This window comes from Patella vulgata, chromosome 3, assembly GCF_932274485.2.
Source record: "Patella vulgata chromosome 3, xgPatVulg1.2, whole genome shotgun sequence".
NCBI lineage: Eukaryota > Metazoa > Mollusca > Gastropoda > Patellidae > Patella > Patella vulgata.
This window is the reverse complement of record NC_065881.2, coordinates 66,950,665-66,963,093: the sequence shown is the minus strand read 5'-3', so window position 1 is coordinate 66,963,093 and position 12,429 is coordinate 66,950,665. Positions and strand designations below refer to the sequence as shown.

Genomic DNA, 12,429 nt, shown 5'->3' with positions numbered 1-12,429 from the left:
ACTATTACATCTCGCTGAGTTCATATAAAACAATCTTAATTGTTTTATTTCATTTCATTACATTAAGCAAATAGATCATTTCTCAGTTTGTATGATATAATGTATATTGTATACTTAAGGGGTACTGGTTCATGTTACATATCTGCTTCCACTGCAGTGTTATCACAAGTAAATATACCCAGTAGGTGTAGAGGAAAAAACACCACTAATAAACAATTCGTCTCTGTGATGTCACAAACATTTTTGAAACTTGATAGTTTTTTTAGGTAATTGACAAAATCATTTTTTATGGCAGGCTTACATTTGCTACTTTTGAGTGATGATATCTAAATTATGAATGGATTTGGATAAAATTTGTTTTTTAATGAAACCTTGAAGCACCTGTGTATTCATTTATTTCATATGTTCTTTAAGTCACGTTCAAAGGTGCATCTACCGATGATATATTCCAGTATATTAAGTTGTGTATATTATGAACGTTTCGTCTATAACCATCTTCAAGTTTCGCTGAATTTTTTCAATGGGTCTGTTTTTAATCTGATTGGATCCAAACTGGGATACTATCTGTGAGTGATATTTTGATTTTCTTTTCTCAACTACCAGTAAATGTTAACACAGATTACGCTGTTGAAAATTGGATAATTTCCCAAAAAAACAAATGACGATCAGTGGCTTTAAGATTTAAATTAGTATGAAGAATCTTCATGCAAGCTGTTTTATGTTTAATTGATTTGTTCTGTGAGGAGAAAATCTTTATAAAAGTTTATGCCAGCCGATAAATATAATGTTGAGATATATTTTGTGTTCAATGATTGACGTCAACAAAACAATTATTTGTAAACAAACCCACTTTTATTGCCAAACTGAAAATTTGATTGTATTGAGTTTGCCTCACCTCTCATCAAATTTATGGATGGACAAATCCAAATCAACAATTTATTTTAAATTAAATCACAGAGGTTCTGCTACTTTAAATTAAATAAAAAATCAGTTCAAAATATCATTTACTTTATTTTATTTTCTCATCATGCAACAGTGAAACCACCAGTACCAATTTATGTTCACAACAAAACAACCGCTAATCCAATAATAATTGTCATTGTTCTTTAAATCTAAAGTAATGGTTTATGATATTGTTTTTGATATTCATGTAAATACACATCTCTTCGTCTTAATATATAGCATATCGTCGATTGGGCTACATTAAAGTCATCAGCTAATGCTGATTGTGTCTTCTGACTGGCTTCTGCTATATGAATTAATTTCACTTTATCCTCTAAAGATAAATCATTTCGTGGACGTCTATAAACTTGAGCCGCTGAAAGTAAAGCAAAGGAGCCTACTTAAAAAATAATGTTAACACATAATAAATACTTCAGGCTTTTTTTTTACTATGATTTTCATGCAATAATTTAAATGGTTTTTTTTTTCCTGCAAAACCATTCAACAATAATCATATGGCATGGTGATGAGATAAGTACAATGATCCTAGAGAAAAGGCAAGTACAATATTTTTGTCAGAACGGAGTTGATAGAAGAGAAAATTAAAAGAGAAATGGGTTTGGTCAAGAATATTTGTTTCTCACCATTTCTATTCACTACAGAGTGAAATGAGATTTCCAAAAGTTATTAGCACCTGAATTTCATTATCTCCCTTATATGTGAATATGAACTTAACAGACATTAGGCATAATACTTAGCATTGGCTTAAAGTAGCTAAGTCTCTAACTCAATCTCATCATTCTGATTCAAAGTCTTCAACATTGAAAACCCAAATTATTTGTCAATTTAAATCAACATTGATGTTTTGATCTTACCGGGAAAAGATGGGCTTCTGATATCCAATATTTACAACAAAATAAACATTTTACCATTGGTATACGAATCGTGTACCATAATACGTTTCAGCACCATTTGTAACAAGGGACTCGGAGAATGAGGCTAGTCATATTCCACAAGTAATGTCAAACGGTGACCTCATAATTCTTATCTGAAAAGCATGCACGATAAATACCATCTGTGTAGACTGGAATAACCAGATGCTAGAGATTGCCATTCGGTTGAGACTTCTGGCATATAATACAGCTTGGGACACCGGTCTTCATTTCCAGAAAAAGACTGATGGGTTTAAGCTGTTTGAAAACATATCACATATAATGAGACGTTTTTAAGGGCTTTTTACACAAAATTAAGTTGTTTTATTCTCCAAAATACAATGAGATTGGCCCTTTAAAGGAGACAAATTTTATTATAAATTTTAATTGAATAATTTATCTTGCTTTTGTTTTTTCATTTTCATTATTTATAGACACAAAATGTCTTATGTCTATTTTTAAGTTATATATATATATATATTATCAGTGATAATTGTTTTCATTTGTGTATTTAAATATTCACCATATGTTTGGCGCAAAATAGCCTGGTTGGTGCTGACATGCCATTAAAGCTACAATTTCATATTTTTATGTTATATTTTTAGAATGTATAAAATAAAGCCTTAAAATTGATACTATGTATAAACAGTCCTACCTTGATAAAGAATAATCCTATTAATCCTATAATTCACAATTGCCAGTTAGGAAATTGGCACAAATATCATTTTCAACTTCAAATTCAAACGTTTGAAGATAGCTATTCCATGGTAGGGAATAGAAAAACAAGGGAGGTATTTCGGAGGTAATTGTGTTATTATTTTTCGTGTGAAACATTTTTGAGTGTGAGAATGATAACTATGATCGTATAATAGTGAGTTGACAACCTATTGAGCAAAAGACATAGAAATAATTATGTTTTGACTTTCTTAGAAAATATGAAATTCTCGCTTTAAACAACATTTCATTACATTTCATGAAAATCCATGAATTATTTTATTTATCAAAAAAGCACATGTCAAAAAAACTATTGCTGAATTTTTCTGGGGGATGTAACACCGTGATATAAATTGAAGGCTAAAACTTTGGCTTTAGCAACATGACAGCAATAGAAAATAGATACCGTATGATTGTTACAAAACTCAGTCACTCACATGTTTGTATTGGCTGAGCAGAATCTTTTCTTATCCCAGTCACAATTCAAGAGGACTTTTCACTACATTTGTTGATGTTGACTATTCATCAGCGAAAATAACTGTCATTTGCCAACCAAACATTTTTTTGGGACTCTTCGTTCGATAAGATTTCATATAGATAACCTGCATCATAATAATAGATTGACAAACACTTGTTTATTTAACTGCATATCAGCTAGAAATAAAGCAGATGAATTAAATGAATATTTTGTAGAAAATGATTTTGTCATTCTAACTGAATCCTGGATGAGAGACTGTGATAAACAATGATAATTATGTTATCAACAAGTTAGTACCTGAAAATTATGGTGATCTGAGTTTTCTTACTTTTTCAGAAGTTTCACAAACCAAACTGAAAGAAATAATAATGGCAAGCTCTCCTAAATCATGTGAACTTGATCCGATCCTATCGTGGCTACTCAAACGTATTAATGAACTTCTGCCTATTATACATCATCTCATTAATTGTTCTCTACCTTTAAAAGTAGCGTTTGTTCACCCTCTTCTGAAGAAATCTAATCTTGATGTAAATTTATTAAAGAACTACAGACCAGGCTCAAATCTCTCTTTCCTATCTAAACTTTTTGAAAAAGTTCCTGCATAAATATCAACTCAAATCGCATTATAATTCAAGCAATCTCAGTGATAGGTTTCAAAGTGCATATAGATCAGGGCACAGTACAGAAACAGCACTTGTTCATGATTATAATGACATCATCAAAAATATCGAAAACAAGGCATCAACAGCATTGGTATTATTTGATTTAAGCGCTGCTTTTGACACAATAGATCAGTCCATTCTTATCCAGCGCCTTTCCTTTCGGTTTGGTGTCCAGAGAAATGTTTTGGATTGGTTAAGCTCTTATCTGACAAACCGAACCCAGTCATCTCTTGCCTTTGGTGTACCTCGTGGATCTGTATTGGGACCTGTATTTTCACGGCATATACTACTCCAATTGGTGATATTATTCAAAGACATGGCATTGACAACACTTGTATGCAGATGACACTCAACTCTATATATCACTAAAATCAGAAAATGAATATAACCAGATAGATAAAATTCAACACTGTATTACTGACATCAGAAAATTTCTTAAACTGAATGATGATAAAACTGTAGTACTTCTGATTGGCTCAAAAACTCAACTTAACCGATTATTAACTGAAACTTTATCCATTGGCAACACTGAAATACCACTTTCAAAAACAGCGAGCAACTTTGGGGTAATGTTTGATAAGGAGCTAAACATGAAAAAGTTTATGACTAAAACATGCTGTACTGTACACTTTCATCTTTATAACTTTGGGAAAATCAGAACGTACATTAATATAGAAACAGCCAAACTGTTAATGTGCTCTTCTGTTTTGTCAAAACTGGACTATTATAAATCCCTCCTTAACCAGATTCCTGTTTCGTGCTAAATCCACTCCAATTTATCCAAAACATAGCACCTGTCTCCACTGTGATTTTGCTCCAGCTTACCAATTACTGCCCTTCTCGCAATTTAAGACCATTGCTCCCATTGTTTGGAACAACAATATACAATCATTTCAAAGGAACTTAAAAACAGAACTGCTAATGACTTTAACAACGCTATAATTTACGCCAATGAGCAGCCTTTTGGTTGGAATTTCAGCGCTATATAAGATGATTATTATCATTTATATACAGATGTCTATATATATATATATATACACAAAAATATAAAAGTTTTTGAAAAAAGAACTACATTATTTGTTGATTACTAGCACTTTCGCTTATTTTATTAAGCTATTCAGGTAAACAACATTTAGTTTATATATATATGCTTATCGCATATACAGCGTAATTTTTTTTTTCCACAGGAAGAACAAGGGTGGCAGAGTTAAATTTAGAGTGAATACAGTATGTATCACTTTGTCTATCATTGCTATCATTTTCATGCATTCTGCTGCCTGAGCTGGGCTTCCAGATTCAATTTTACAATCTGATGTTAAAAATAATAAAGTCAGGGAAAAATAAGTTGTTTTAATTGATTTTCACACACATGACACAACTATTGCACATGGAGAAACCACACTCCTAAAAAAAATGTGAATCCCTCCCAATAACACCTTTTGGCAAGATTTTTTTACAGAAGCGAATTTGAGTTTGATCAAATTCAGGAGAGCTTTTTTTTTGGTTCCTAACATTTTTACACTTGCATGACAGGGTCTTTGAATAGGATATAATGTCTAATCAGTCTGACCTGTGCTTACTAGTCACTTTAGTCAAATACATTTAATTAAAAAAAAAGTTATATTCTACTAATGGCTCAGCATTCACAAATACATGTTCCTAACATAAAACATTCATAATATCAATTCAAACAATGTACACATTACAGGAAAAGTTATCAAATCCCACTTTGAACAGAATTTTACCCTAAACTTTTATACAGATACTGGTAATCTCATAATTATTTCAAATTACTATCTTTGATTACAATATGCATCTTTTCAGAAATCCTCTTTTTATGTTACATGTCTTAAAAAAGGGTCCTACATATGATGAAGTAATAAAAGAACATGTTTAATGTCTTCTTATTCTTCTTATAATTTGTTACAACTGATTTAAATCTTTTTTTAAAATTATAATGAATTGGATTTGTGTCAGATACACTTAATTACTTCTTTAGTGCTATAAAATCTGAGACTTGTCATATTGGATATATTTATATGTGCCATAAAATGTAATTGAAAAGTAATTGAAATGTAATTGACCATTACATGATTTTTGGAATGTAATTAATTACATTTCCATTACTTATTACATGGCCATTACTTAAAAATGTAATGATTACATTACATTACCATTACCCCAGCCCTGATCGTGATAACTGTCAAAATGGTGCCGTGAAAAATAGGAATAAGCATGATACACTTTAACCTTTCAAAAGAAATGTGCAGACTATAATATATAGTACAGGTGCCTGAGACTACATGTAACTACATTTGTACGGTATATCACTACCTTCTACGTAAACTACATGTAAACGCTGCTCCTCACAAAAGTTACAGCAAATTATATGTCTAGTGATACTGTCTTCATAAATCAATTAAAGTATTGGATCCTCAAAGTTTTATTTTAAAACATAATTTCAATGAACCAGGAAAATAATATGATGGACCCATGCATGATCTTGCAGCTTAAGATTGACCAAAGAAATCTGAAATGCTGGTTTACACATCATACATCTACCCATCATAGAAATTTTCAGTCTGCTTGAAAAAGGGAGAAGACACAGACAAGTATTTTATAAAATCCCCTTCACTCTGCTGACTACATGTAGAAGACAATATAAATTGATCAAGCTCTTGCATTTACATGTAGGTGAAAATAAAAAGAAACATAGTTAAACTCTTTGCCTATACTAAAGACTGTAACAAACAGTATCCAGTTTAACCATAGTAAAGAGAAATGACAGCAGAACAGACAGACACTGGATACTAGTTCTTGGTATTTTCGGACCAGTATTATTCAAAACCAAATGAGTGAATTTATGACAGTAATGACTATTTGCTTTGTGATTAATGATAATATGCTTAGTTCAATCACTGTTATACATGCGCTTGTTAAAGTAATATCACTAACTTGATTCATAACAAAAATAGAAATGGTTGGGATACCCAAGTTTGTTTATAGGAGAGTTAAGGTTTGGACTGTGCCTTGGAAATCGGAAGTGTGAGGCGACTAATATTTGTCTCTCTTTTGTGGACCAAGGTGAGATTGTATTAACTGGATGGGTTGGCCTGTCATCCTTCGGTTATGTGTCTTTATTGGATGAGTGGTATCTATGGTATCTCTTGTAGCTGAGAGAATAAAGATTTTTTCGCTGAGAGAATATCTTCAGTCCAAGTGGTGGTTGATTCCAAGGCTAAAAGGGGAATGATGACCTACCGATTTGATCAACAAAATTAGCCATAACGAGATCGTAAGCAGAGTGTGAGATAATATAAGAGAAACATTTGTAAGAGTGGCTAAAACTATACAGGACTATAAGCTCCTTATTTTTCAAATACAGCATTTGAAATAAATCAATTTATTGAATAAGCTGAGACTGAGAGACAAAATGGCACTTTTTGTAGATCAAGCAGAGTTATCATGCAATAAACCGGTAATAGTAAAGTTGCACTTATCAGAGTTTAAACTATAGATATTCTACGTTAATGTGTTCAGATTATAGAAATCTAAGGGAAAGAGCTGGTTATAAAATTTTGTATTCACACTAAACTATACACATTTCAAAAATAGAGAAACAATGCTTTCAGATCTACGATGTTATTTGAAGCAAATTACTCGAAATATCTCGATTCATATACACCAAGTGGATATGTACCAAAAGCCAACAGAAAAGTTATTTCAATTCTCATTTTGACCCATCTGTTTGTGATTACAGTTCATTATTTCACAGGGTTGTAAGTAATTTTAAAAACATAAATCTGACTAATAGTCATAACAAGATATATTTGTTAGAATTATTGATTTATATATTTTGAATATAATGATATAATAGAAAAAAAGTAAAGTGTTGTTATGACAAAAAATACTACTAGTGCAATGTTTCATTGAAAACCAGTGGCATATGTGAGATTTCTGAAAGGTAAGGGGAGCCACAACATTTTTAAAGTAATGTGAATTTTGAAGTCAAATATCCACAGTATTTTGGTGATTAAGACAGCCAGATAGGCATATGTGGATTGGTAGAACAATCACTCTGATGCAGATGTCCGTCACCCAAATCAAAAAAAAAAAAAAAAAAATAGATGACACCCATTAATTACTTGCACAGTAATTTTTTTTACAAAGCATCAAACAATGAAATTACTTACATGCATGAATCTGCTTAAGCTGAGCTGATAGTGATACATGTAATGCTCATTTACGAACTTAGTCAAGGTAATGTTGTAATGAATCTATATACTAGGGTGCCCCACCATAAATAAATATCTCAACAATTACACAATATATACCGTATTTTTCGGTGTATTAGGTGCATGCGTAGATAAGGCGCAGGGCGAGTTTGGCGGAGGTGTTTCAGGAAAAAATAAAAATGCATGGTTTAGGCACACCCTTCTCCAGCGCCTTGTGAAACACGTGCCATACCATAGTTACCATACATGTTCACCTGCGATCTCCAGTAACTGGGCCAAACTCTACTGTTTACAGTTATAATAAATTACCGATATTTAGCTGTATCCAGCTTTATATATATATATTTCTTTAGGAAATTAAACTCTATATACATTTTTTGAATTGCATAAGACTTTATATTAATTACAACTTTCAACTGATTTGTTTCGTAACTTAAATTGGCTGTGATAAATGAATAGGTATTGATGGTAAACAAATGAAATAATAACTGTAGAAATAATTTATCATGATCAGTTACTCACAGTTTAAATCCTGACTACCGGTAAAAAGAGAAACAATAATTCTAGTTTATTTTATACTATCCAAACAACTGACAATCAAACGATTGTGTCAATTGCCCCGCCCACTACACGCAGTATGACAATACCTAAATTGAGGCCATTTATATCTATCAGTAACATAAGACAATAGCATTTTTAATACAAATCAAAGAAACAATGATTTTGTGAACAACAAACAACTTCATAAAGCATACGATGACAACTCACCGGCAGATAATTAATGATACCGGTAAACTATAACAATGGGTTAATCAGTGAATCTTCGTTGCATGAAAACTATCGGTAACTTGAAACGGCTAGATATATAAGTATAGAACCTTCCATCAAACTTTTGAAAAATTATTTATTCAGAATGACTATGAGACGAACCGCTAAAGAGTGCGGTAATAGATAAAGCGAATAGATGGAGCGTCGCATGTTATCCACAAATTGTGAAAGAATGGGTTGACTGTCAATCATAGACGCCGTGAAGATTTGCCGTTTCGAGAACAGGTTAGATAGAACAACTTTGTCGTCATCGTTTCTGGAGTTTACCGCCCACTTCCACCAGGGGTGATATCGTAGACAAGAGAACAACTTCAATATATGTCAGGTTAACTGTAATCCCACCCTTACTACCAATGACTTATACTGAGCCAATGAAAATGCTTGAACAGGGACGTGCGAGGACTGCCGATAATGGCCAAAAGTATACGGAATAGCAGAAATATATGATGTAGAATTAGCAAGAAATATTAACGATACGTATACTATTTTTTAAAACATCGTTAACGTTGAACGGCTATCAGCCGATGGTGTTTGCATTGCCGGTTATGACAAACACAATACTGTACACGGGATAGCCTAAAATGTCGACATCTTTTTTAATTTTTATGCACGAAATAACAGAAATACGGGCGATAATTATTGACATATTTTAACCGTATCTAAAGGTTATTGAAAAATATGGACAAATTTTAAACTATCTAAAATATTACTGACAAATATCAATGGACATGAAAGGAAACACTATTGTGTTTAATTTGTGTGGTAATTTATCATAAACTTTTGAGGTAGCGTCACCCAGTCGACATGTGTTGATTCTAGGGCAGTTATTTCTTGAACTCCCAACTTCGGTGTCCACACGGGAAAAGTCTGGATTCGCTTAATGTTATGAATTAGGCGCACCCCTTTTAGAAAATAAAATATTTGGTAAAAAAAAGTGTGCCTAATACACCGAAAAATACGGTATATATACCAAGCTTTAAAGGTTTCGCACATTATAGTCACTTAATAAACGGTCATGTTGTACTTAATAAGCTATGACTATTTAACCATCAATAAATAACAGACTGAAAAATGATTACGAGTGTTGGCCATAACATCTGGGCACTTTTGAGTAAAAAATAGGTTACGTGTCCTTGTTTTGAAATTAGTCTCGCTTAACCAGTCTACTGACCATTCTCCGTCTGATTGACAGGCCGGGATAATCAAGACTACTTTTTTACGAAACATAACAGAAAGCTGGAACAAGAAATTGAATGTAGAAACACGCATGTTAAGCAACTCAACAATTGTTTTAAGAATCTTGTAAAAGTAAAATGAAACTACTGCTAGTATCATGTTTTTGCCTAACCTGAGTGTTTCAGTGATATTATTAAGTACTAAACCAAAAGATGCCGTTCCTAACGGTATAGTTAATGATAAAGCAATTTAAAAAATAAAACAAACGTAATTTCTAAAGCTGCTGTAATAACCAAAAAGCTAAATATTACTGCTATTCAGAATTGTCAACAATAGATTTTTTTTACGGCTGTAATAGTTGATAGATGTGTAGAGAATGACATGTGCAACTGCGATGGCTATTTATAGACTCATAGACTCTTGTGCTGAGTGTTATCACACTCTTCCTCATTAAAATCAAATCTATTGCGTTAGTAAGCAGAGTTATTGTGTTCTAAAGTCTCGACGAACCAAATCGCTTATTTCTGCTTGTTTAAGCAAAATCTGAACATCACCTACACCAAATTGCTACTCTCTGCTTGGCCTAATAAGAAAATGCTCTTTATCAACCTCAGTCAAGACATTCACCTATCTCAATTCGAGGTAGGGTTATTGTGTCCCGAAAAGCGTGACAGATGGATGATCAGACAGATAAACAAACAACTGAACCCATTTTAATAGTCTCCTGCTTTCTTTTAATGTCAGGGGACAAAAAAAAGGTTAATGCCCAAAAGGAGGGCGGGTGTGGGGGAGAGGGGGTCCAGTGTAATACACCAGTGTTGTAGTCCATTCTTGGAAATGCAGGAGTTGCAAAACTTGCAATGAGACAATTTTGTACATGTAGACCAACAGGTGGCCACCAAAAGGTGACCTTATTGAATCTTTATAAACATAATAAACCACATATTTCAAAATATATTGTACAAAGGTAGTTTTTTTTAAAAAATACAGCACCTGGTGCTGTCTCCACCTATTCTGTACTTTATTATATACATGTATGAAGTGATTCAACATAAATATTTAACATTTTTTATACATGTGCAACTAACATTTTAATTGAAGATAAAGATAAATCTAGAACAGGGATTAAAATTAAACATAAATTATCATAATCTCTTCTTTCTAAAAAAAAATAGTGCTTTAATAGATATAGTTTTACGTGTAGAAAATGAATTTCCTGCTTTAATATTATTAACCCTTAAGGGACCAAACTAAAAAATTTAAACAGAAATTATCCTAATCTCCTCTTTCAAAAAAAAGAAAATGCTTTAATACATAGTCTTGATTGTAGAAAATAAATTTCATGCGTTAATATTATTAACGATTTAGGCACCGGACTAAAAAACTGTATGAAGTCAAATTATCGAAAATTCTTTACTTCGACGCTGTAATGTTGTGATTTACTTTTAGCGGATCGTAACTTCTCAATTATTAGTATTACATATCAAAGGTTGCATTCTATGTTTATTTTCTAGAAAAACTGAAAGAACTTTCACATGATATGAAGATAGGTTGCCAGGCAATGAAACATACACCCACAGCAGCCAAGTCGTTCGATCAGCCCACAAAGGTTGCCACATACATGTATTTATTCTTCTGTAGGTAATGGGAACATTGACAAAACACTAAAATCTGATCACGAGTAACAAACTATGAAGTAGTTATCTTAAATAATCAAAATGTGATTGGCTTCTAGTCTTCATGTGCATAAATTGGATGATAACTTTTGCCTCCAGAGCATCCACAAGATTTTTTCAAATTGATCAAGCGCCATAACTCTGACCATAATTATCAGCAGGTGTTGAAAATCAATAGTCTGCTTCGTCTCATGAGCAAGTACACTGTGTAAATATATCTAAAGTCAATCAGATGATAATTCTTTGCCTGCTTGTGGATGGTGGATCAATGGACAGGGGTGACGACAATATATGAGCCCACTGTGGGCATATAAAATTGTAGGTTTGGAATGTAATGGTATTGGTATTCAATGTAAATTTTCTCCCAAACTTTAAATAGCAAGCAGGGTAATTTAACACATGAATGACTTTTCAAGACATGTATCTCACTGTATATACAGTGTACTCTGTCACATCCGACATCATACGGGATCGTTACAACAATTCGGATCACACAGCGTTTCGGAATACCGAGCTTTCTCTAAAACCGGAAATACTGTAACTTCGAAAACCGGAAGTATTTTTATATTGTAGCTTCGATTATACCCTGATCTAGTGGTTGTAATATTGATGTAGTATTTGGTGGCAAAAATTTAATATTTACTTTGCTGTACGTGTCACAGATATGGGAAGGTGCATTGTCCAAAACAAAAGAATGTTACGTCGTTGACGCCTCATTTGACGATTGAGTTTTTCAAGCCAATCAGAGTAAATGGCACCTGTCATCCAAGCTTTGCGATTGGCCGA

At 32.6% G+C, this 12,429-nt stretch overlaps 1 protein-coding gene across 10 annotated transcripts in view; it reads right to left on the bottom strand.

The window, feature by feature from the left end:
• Positions 1 to 12,429, bottom strand: part of LOC126816058 (uncharacterized) — a 46,121-nt gene that overhangs the window by 22,696 nt on the left and 10,996 nt on the right. Inside the window, exon 4 of one of the 10 annotated variants that reach the window (XM_050542207.2) lies at positions 863 to 1,318. The exons of the other annotated variants lie outside the window; for them this stretch is intronic. Within the exon in view, the coding sequence (XP_050398164.1) occupies positions 1,113 to 1,318 (206 nt within the window). The 3' untranslated portion in view covers positions 863 to 1,112. Of the gene's footprint in view, positions 1 to 862; positions 1,319 to 12,429 lie in introns of those variants that run through there. 10 annotated transcript variants of the gene reach the window in all.